This window comes from Oncorhynchus nerka, linkage group LG20 (assembly GCF_034236695.1).
Source record: "Oncorhynchus nerka isolate Pitt River linkage group LG20, Oner_Uvic_2.0, whole genome shotgun sequence".
Lineage (NCBI taxonomy): Eukaryota > Metazoa > Chordata > Actinopteri > Salmoniformes > Salmonidae > Oncorhynchus > Oncorhynchus nerka.
Genome location: NC_088415.1, coordinates 54,325,158 through 54,334,464, shown reverse-complemented (window position 1 = coordinate 54,334,464; position 9,307 = coordinate 54,325,158). Strand labels below are relative to the sequence as shown.

Below are 9,307 nucleotides of genomic sequence, written 5' to 3'. Positions count from 1 at the left end.
GCACTTCACAAAATAGATGGCTACATGAGGGAGGAAAATAATGTGGATATATTGATGCAACATCTCATGACATCAGTCAGGAGGTTAAAGCTTGGTTGTAAATGGGTCTTCCAAATGGACAATGACCCCAAGTATACTTCCAAAGTTGTGGAAAATGGCTTAAGGACAATAAAGTCAAGGTATTGGAGTGGCCATGACAAAGTCCTGACCTCAATCCCATAGACAATTTGTGGGCAGAACTGAAAAAGCGTGTGAGAGCAAGGAGGTCTACAAACCTGACTCAGTTACACCAGCTCTGTCAGGAGGAATGGGCCAAAATTCACCCAACTTATTGTGGGAAGCTTGTGAAAGGCTACCCAAAACGTTTGACCAAAGTTAAACAATTTAAAGGCAATGCTACCAAATACTAATTGAGTGTATGTAAACTTCTGACCCACTGGGAATGTGATAAAATAAATAAAAGCTGAAATAAATAATTCTCTACTATTATTGACATTTCACATTCTTAAAATAAAGTGGTGATCCTAACTGACCTAAGACAGTGAATTTTTACTAGGATTAAATGTCAGGAATTGTGAAAAACTGAGTTTAAATGTATTTGGCTAAGGTGTATGTAAACTTCAACTGTACATAACCCTGGATTGCTGATGCTATGTATTGGCCATTGAGAGGCTTTGAAGCCACCGGTTGTCCATATTGGCACCCCCTAGTAGGAGCAGTCCTCCGTAGGAATGAATGGAATTCTACAGTACTTCAATTAAAATGTTTCAAGGACAAAATTACATTTTTGTTATAGTAGTGGGGACAGTAACATTAGTACTCTCAACAACAACAAAAATGTTTATATATTTTTATGTTTAGCTCACATAATAAAATATAAAAGTACACATTAAGGTGTCTGTAATAGAATAAATGTGTCAAAAACAAATGCAGACATGAATAAATGCATTTCTATAGCACCCCCCCCCCAAAAAAAAGACAATTGAGGAGTACCATAAAGGCTGTGCGGTGGCTTCAAATCAGTCATCCAGGGTTTATACACATCATTAGACACGACCCAAGCAGCATCCTAGATATTATGGCCGAACTGTGAACTCACGCGAGAACAGAGAGGAAACGCCCACTAAATTACACAGACAGGACCCTGACAAGTTTTCTCATGTTAAACGGCCTGAGTAAACTCTTATTTATCCACCATATTTGACGTGTACAAATGTATCTGATGGGCCCAGCTACAATGTAACCCATCACGTTCAAGTAAAATCAACGATTTTAATTGGCTGATGCGCATTTTGAGATGGAGAAGAAAAGAATTGGGTGGGGCCTACTTTTACCCCTTTTTCATAATATCCAATTGGTAGTTAGTCTTGTCCTGTGGCTGCAACTCCCCTACGGACTTGGGCGAGGCGAAAGACGAGAGCCTTGCGTCCTCCAAAGCACAACCCTGCCAAGCCGCACTCGTTCTTGACACACCGCTCGCTTAACCCGGAAGCCAGCCGCACCAATGTGTCAGAGGAAACACCGTCCAGCTGGTAACCGAAGTCAGCTTGCAAAAACAGAAAATAAATCCCGGCAAAACCCGGATAAACTGTTTCTAATGTTCGCAAGTATGGCCCCAGTTTGCTAGATGAGTGAAAAGTAAAGTGCCTGCTTCACAGACATAACAAATAGTATCAAAAAAAAGTTGGTATAGGAATGTATATACTTTTATTTACTTATCAGTATTACAAAATGCATTCACATTTGCTTAGTGTTTTTAAATGCAGCAAAACGTCACTGCTGGAATTTCTCTTCATATGATGAAGGTATGACTATAACACTATACTGAATATTTCCTTCATTTTTAAAATTTTAAATTCAGCATACCTTCATTTTGATCAACCCCCAAAAAATAGCATTTTGTCAAAGAAAGTTATCAGTCCTTTTGTTTAAACTGTTAATTAAGGTGAGGACATATCATAATAATGGCTGGAACAGAGAGAATGGAATGGCATCAATCACATGGAAACCATGTGTTTGATGTTTTGGATACCATTCCACTCATAGGTTTTGACATGTACTGTATGGGGCATTTCCCAATGTATGTCAGAGGCAATAGGCAAGTTTAATCACATACAAGCTTATAAACTCTTGTAATATTCATAATACTGGTGCAGATCCTTCTTATGCATACGAACACAGAATTATAAATTATTTAGTATTCTATGTATAGGAATACCATATAAATGTAGATTACTGACACTGCAGTAATCTATGTGTCACAGGGGAGTTTGGGGTGGCTCAGAAACGTCCGTTGGTGAGGGTAAGTACAAACCGAGGAACCCGGAAGAATGAGGGTACAATCGAGGAGAGCCAGGAAAGATATGGGACCTGGGTCAGCAGGAATTTAAGGGAGGTGTAGTCAGTCACACTGCGGCCTGAAAGAAAGAGGAAGTAGTATGTAAAAGATTAAGACAGTGTGTTGTGAAGGCCTATGTACAGTTCTGCATGCAAATAGATATCTTTTGAGGGGGATATACACACACTACAATAGCTAGGTTTCCATCCAATTGGCGACAGATTTTCATGTGAATATTGTAAAATATGCACAGACTTGTTGCAGATAAAAGGCTGTGCATGATGACAGAGCGCACATAAGTTCAAATGCACTGAATAAAAGACAAGTTAAATGGGTTTACATTGCATTTTCAACTCTAACAATGGTTTTGCCACAAAAAATGTTGCAATAAATAGCAAACTTGCCCAATCTGGTTTTGGCACATGCTCTCTAGACCAGAGTTGGCTGATTAAGTGGACAGGGGGTTATATGATGGTATATGGCTTAAGAGCAATATAATTGTATATGATAATCGTCAGCCAAGCACCGATCATCATGTCACCAGCATTCAAATAATAGCCTATCCTCGATATTTAGCCTATTGGAAATGTGCATGATCACCGTTCACTTAACTAAAATTAGTGATGGGAGTGATATTTTACCGTCAACATCTTGTATTCCGTATCGCCTAGACAGGTCACAGGTCATCAACACTTTTCCTGACAGCGACATCAGGTTTTTATCTTCAAATCGAAAAGAGAATGCAAAACACAAATGAAACTTTGGAATGACAAATCTGCAAATCGAAACAGTAAAGGTGAAAGTCCAGATCTAAAACAATGTAATCTTCAAATGATAGTCAGTCTGTTTTGTTAAAGGGGCCGTGCTGTCAAAAAAAGTGATTTTCCTGTGTTTACATATACAGTTGAAGTTGGAAGTTTACATACACCACAGCCAAATACATTTATAATCAGTTTCACAATTTCTGACATTTAATCCTAGTAAAAATTCCCCGTCTTAGGTCAGTTAGGATCACCACTTTATTTTAAGAATGTGAAATGTCAGAATTATAGTAGAGAGAACTATTTATTTCAGCTTTTATTTCTTTCATCACATTCCCAGTGGGTCAGAAGTTTACATACACTCAATTAGTATTTGGTAGCATCGCCTTCAAATTGTTTGACTTTGGTCAAATGTTTTGGGTAGCCATCCACAAGCTTCCCACAATAAGTTCGGTGGATTTTGGCCCATTCCTCCTGACAGAGCTGGTGTAACTTAGTCAGGTTTGTAGACCTCCTTGCTCACATACACTTTTTCAGTTCTGCCCACAGATTTTCTATGGGATTGAGGTCAGGGCTTTGTGATGGTCACTACAATACCTTGACTTTGTTGTCCTTAACCAATTTCGCCACAACTTTGGAAGTATGACTGGGGTCATTGTATATTTGGAAGACCCATTTGTGACCAAGCGTTAACTTCCTGACTGATGTCTTGAGATGTTGCTTCAATATATCCACATAATTTTACCATCTCATGATGCCATCTATTTTGTGAAGTGCACCAGTACCTCCTGCAGCAAAGCACCACCACCACCACAGCACCGGCCTTTCAGGTTGTCAATATAGGACTCGTTTTTACTTTTGTACCTGTTTCCTCCAGCATCTTCACAAGGTCCTTTGCTGTTGTTCTGGGATTGATTTGCACATTTCGCACCAAAGTACGTTAATCTCTAGGAGACAGAACGCATCTCCTTCCATAGCGGTATGACGGTTGCGTGGTCCCATGGTGTTTATACTTACGTACTATTGTTTGTACAGATTAACTTGGTACTTTCAGGCGTTTGGAAATTGCTCTCAAGGATGAACCAGACTTGTGGAGGTCTACAATTTTGTTTCTGAGGTCTTGGCTGATTTCTTTTGATTTTCCAATGATGTCAAGCAAAGAGGCACTGAGTTGGAAGGTAGACCTTGAAATACATCAACAGGTACACCTCCAATTGACTCAAATGATGTCAATTAGCCTATCAGAAGCTTCAGAAGCCATGACATCATTTTCTGGAATTTTCAAAGCTGTTTAAAGGTACAGTCAATTTAGTGTATGTAAACTTCTGACCCACTGGAATTGTGATACAGTGAATTATAAGTGAAATAATCTGTCTGTAAACAATTGTTGGAAAAATGACTTGTGTCATGCACAAAGTAGATGTCCTAACCGACTTGCCAAAACTATAGTTCGTTAACAAGAAATTTGTGGAGCGGTTGAAAAACTTCCGACTTCAACTGTATATGTATGTATGTATGTATCCACACTATGAGTTTGCAATAATACTGTAAAATTGTGAAAATGATGGTTTCGTGTAGCTCAGTTGGTTGTGGGTTCAATGCCCATGGGGGACCAGTATGAAAATGTATGCACTCACTACTGTAAGTCGCTCTGGATAAGCACGACTGCTAAAATGTTTACACTTTTAGTGTAAGAGCTGCATGAAAAGATCGCCTGAAATTTCAGCTTGTTTGGCTGAGTGGGGTTTTTGGACGTCACGGTATAAGTTAATAGACCAATAACAAAGAGAGTTTGCCATCCTCCCTGGCAATAAAATCTATTTTTCAGGTTACACAACCCTCCCATTAGGCTCATCCAATTAGACCCCTCTCTCAGGCCACTCCCAGACAGTCATAGCTAAATTCTTGCTTGAGAAATTGTATTTTGCTTAGAAGCTACTTTTGCTTTATTATCAACTGTAGAAATGTAATGCTGCATGGTCATGTACATGCTGTAGCATAATGTACCTTTCGCCAGCTCAACAATGCACTTCCCACTCAGCTCTGTGGTTTCTCCATTGGCAAAGAAGGCTCTGTACTGAGAGAAACAGGGAGTTATGTCATTTGCACAAACTCAATACAGTAAGAGAGAATAAGAACTAGTAAAGCCTATGAAAATATATAATTTAGCAAATAATCTGGTGCACAAGCCGCACAGCCTTATTTTCAGGTTACTGAACTTGGAGAAAACTGCATCAGTCTCTCAAACCACCCATACAGAATGGCAATACTCTAATCAAGGCATAAAATGAACAGATGCAGGTAGATTTAAGTATTGGCAGGTAAGAATATCTATTTCACCAGCCATGTTGGCGGTTGGTCAATTTGCCAGGCTCTACAGTGCGAGCATGACATTTGCGAATAAAAATAGTCAAAAGTCAAATATGAGCACATGTACATGTTGTGAGGAAAATGCTGCAGTACCTGTATTTCTGCTGTTTTCTTTCATATCTGCTAGTTACACAAAATAAATACGAATCCTATATCCCCCTCACGCAGCAACACCGACTGGATGGAGAGCTGTGCATTCTTGAGTGAAGTACTGATAGATTCATTTTTTGTAGGCGCTGTGCACAGGCATAAAAGTTGGTCTAATTTACACGAAAGTCTACAAAGTGAGACTTTGTCCTCGTGTTTCTTAGTGTACAGTTCTTTCCATCCCTTTCCTCGCCCTTACCTGGGCTCGAACCAGGGACCCTCTGCACATATCAACAACTGCCTCTCACAAAGCATCGTTACCCATCGCTCCACAAAAGCAGAGCAAGGGAAACAACTACTTCAAGGTCTCAGAGCAAGTGACGTCACCGATTTAAACGCTATTAGCGCGCACCCCGCTAACTAGCTAGCCATTTCACACCAGTTACACTGGCTATTGATATAGTTTTGTTCAAAAGCTCAGGTTGTTTTTCAAAGTTAGTTTGAGTCTGCTGCTTTAGCTGATAGTGGAGACGCCCTAGTCAGATCCCATCTCACACACACACACACAGTGGCCCCATTACCATGGTAACCTCCCGCCCTTAAAGGGTAGATTTTTAAAATCTACTTGCCACAGTGGCCGGTGAACCAAAAAGTACATTTTAGGCCCTGTCTAATGGTTTATCATCTACCTTAGGATCAACGTCCGGTGTAGCATCCTTCTCAATGACGAGTTGAGACACCAACTCTGTCTGAACTGCTCCCGGCCACAGGCTGACAGAGGCCACTCCCCTGCTTCTCAGCTCAACTGCTGTGTCTGCAGCTAGCCTGTCACACTGGAGAGGATATGGATTAGAGTATCAGAGCTGAGATCAAATAAAGCATCAAATGCACTTGTTTAAAGTTGAACAAACAGCAACACATGAACTTGAACTTAAAGAGGGAGTGATATGTTCAAGATCTGTGTTACTTTGGATGACCACAGTTATTTACACTAAACATAGGACATGTCATTGAGGTGAGCAGATAATTAACAATTAGGAGCACAGAGATGGCAGAACTCACCGCAGCCTTACCAACCCCATATGACACGTTGAAGAGATACCTCAACCCTCCCATAGAAGAGATGACCACAATCAAGCCCCTGCCCTGTGCCACCATCATCCGCGAAGCATACACTGAGCAGAAATAGTGTCCCCTGACGGATAATAAAGGCAAAGTGTCAAAATGTACAGATAACCAAAGCACTGTTGTCTACTTATCTGCTACTGACTTGTGAGTATAAGGTGGAGTTGACTGTCAGGAGCTGAAAGCGGTCTGCCCATCAGAACATAGAGAGTGAAACACGGCAATTAGGGTGCAGTTCAAAGCAAGACCTTACTAAACAAATGAGAGAGTACCTAAGGCCACTGTTGTTCATGGAATCCCATACGGTTGGATCGGTTTCCCAGAACTTCTTCCCCATGTTAGTGAAAATGGTCTGAAATAACATCACAAATCATCATCATCGTCATTAGTCATAAAGACTTTTTACACTTTTTTTGATAAGTGATTGAAATTCCCTCTCCATACGCTGATGTCACTTCAAACAACCGGTGTCGTTTTTTCAAACCCTGTCAATAACTTATTGCCATGTAGTCTATTGACAGTTTTCCCTGCAACGATGTCACTGACCTGTACACCAGCATAGGCGTTGTTCACTAGGATGTCCAGTCTGCCATTCTGCTCACGTTGGATTTGATCAAATAGATATTTGAGGTCTTCATCACTTGAAGAATCACATACAACTGGCACACAGTTCCCACCCCTCTCCGTCACCTGCCATTGAGATTGGAGAAGGAAAGTGGTTAATTAGTCTTCCACCAAACAACATAGTGGTCTCTATGTCTTCTAATTGTCTCTCTGACCCCCCCCCCAACAACAGTATTCAGAGGAAATATCTTTCAGCCTTGTTTGTCACCTTTCTCACGGGACCTCCATTAAGCTTTCATGTTTACTAGGGACATTTAGTACACATGAAAGTATGAATGTTCACCTGAGCAGCAGTTTCCTTCAAGGTCTCCTCCTGGCGGCCAGTGATGTAAACGGTAGCTCCCGCCTCTGACAGCTGCAGGGCAATGCCTCTTCCAATGCCGCGAGAGGCACCTGTCACCAAACACACCCAGCCTGAGAGGGCCATTAGCTGATGAGGGGGGAAAAGGGAAGGGAATTAAAATGGATGGTGAATTTAAGTTGTGATGTTTGAAACTTTTGCAAACAGCATACATTAATCTTGCCTGGGCCTACACTGTAGGAAAATACGGTTAAAAAAATATCAGGATATTGCGCCTCCTTTTGACAAGTATAGTGGGTAACGACGTCATTCTGGACCTCAGTATAATACCGTGTTTGGTTACACTTAATGTTACATTATGACAAGAGCATCATTTGGTAAACGAGCGATTGAGCGAGAAAGACCAAAACACGCTTAACATATCGCCTTAATTAACTAAGGTTTGGTCGGTTAACGTTACCAAACAAGAAAAATAACACACTCTTTTACTGCCCTTTATATAACAAACAAAAAACGTAGCCGCATTTTTCAATCACGTCCTAAAATAATCCTGTACTATTGTTGTTTTACCTCTTATCAGTTTCAAAACGTTGGCGTAAACAGTTGCTTGAGATTCCTCTTGTATCGCCAGTCGATAATATGGTGGAGTGTTTGAGTATGTACATGGCCAAGTATACGCACTGATATGAAAATCAGCCCATGTAACAGTGCCTCAACTACCGTAATGTTCATAATATGAGCACCTAGATTCAATTGTACTGTACAATAAAAGTGCGTCCAACCCAACCTTAAGAGCAGAGAAATGGTAGACCTAAGTTACACAAAAACATAAATATAATCATAAACGGTAAAGATCGTCCTTATGTTTTGGAGAAATTTGATCTTTGTGGGGAACTCAAATTACCTGTGAAACTACGTCAATATTTCTATCTTAGGCTAACTTTGTGTTATATGTCCACACCACACACCCAGGGGTAGTGGGGAAATGTCATAAACGTAAATATTGGCACCCTGTTCTGAGAACAAATTATACCTGTCCTCATGGTCTGCCTGTTGGAATGTAAAATGCATTTTTTTTATGTTGGTTGTCTCATCTGTACTTTGCACAACAGTGGTAGGCCTGATCAGCCCCGCTTCACATCGACAGGGCTGTAGTGGAGCGGGTCAAGAGTTTCAAGTTCCTTGATGTCCACATCACCAACAAACTATCATGGTCCAAACACACTAAGACAGTCGTTAAGAGGGCACGACAACCCCTTTTCCCCCTCAGGAGACTGAAAAGATGTGGCATGGGTCCCCCGATCCTCAAAAAGTTCTACAGCTGCACCATCGAGAGCATCCTGACCAGTTGCATCACCGCCTGGTATGGCAACTCCTCGGCATCCGACCGTAAGGCGCTACAGATGATAGTGCGTACGGTCCAGTACATCACTGGGTCTTCCCGCCATCCAGGACCTAGGCGGACTAGGCGGTGTCAGATGAAGGCCCAAAAAATGGTCAAAGATTCCAGGCACCAAAGTCATTGACTGTTCTCTCTGCTACCGCACGGTAAGCGGGACCGGAGCGCCAAGTCTAGGTCCAAAAGACCTTAACAGCTTCTACCCCCAAGCCATAAGACTGCTGAACAATTAATCAAATGTCCACCCGGACTATTTACATTGTTTTTAACTCCTGCTACTCACGGTTTATTATCAATGCGTG

The 9,307-nt window shown here is 41.2% G+C and overlaps 1 protein-coding gene across 1 annotated transcript; it reads right to left on the bottom strand.

Annotated features, from left to right (window-relative positions):
- Positions 1-1,684: 1,684 nt before the first annotated feature.
- Positions 1,685-8,305, bottom strand: dhrs1 (dehydrogenase/reductase (SDR family) member 1). The gene is made up of 9 exons (XM_029623061.2): positions 8,177-8,305; positions 7,589-7,735; positions 7,228-7,371; positions 6,954-7,033; positions 6,619-6,751; positions 6,246-6,389; positions 5,107-5,176; positions 2,980-3,060; positions 1,685-2,417 (listed from the first exon to the last, which is right to left on the bottom strand). Exons 2-9 carry the CDS (start codon positions 7,730-7,732, stop codon positions 2,281-2,283), a joined length of 933 nt encoding a protein of 310 aa, XP_029478921.1. The 5' UTR covers positions 7,733-7,735; positions 8,177-8,305; the 3' UTR covers positions 1,685-2,280.
- Between the last annotated feature and the right edge of the window lie 1,002 nt (positions 8,306-9,307).

Bases quoted from the DNA above. Each gene is read 5' to 3' on its own strand.
- dhrs1 (XM_029623061.2), bottom strand. From the start codon at position 7,732: ATGGCCCTCTCAGGCTGGGTGTGTTTGGTGACAGGTGCCTCTCGCGGC. The intron at 6,752-6,953 runs GTACTCTCTCAT...ATTATCCGTCAG, and splicing joins ATGAACAACAGTGGCCTTAG to GGGACACTATTTCTGCTCAG. The intron at 5,177-6,245 runs GTAGATGATAAA...TGTTTCTCTCAG, and splicing joins CACCGGACGTTGATCCTAAG to TACAGAGCCTTCTTTGCCAA.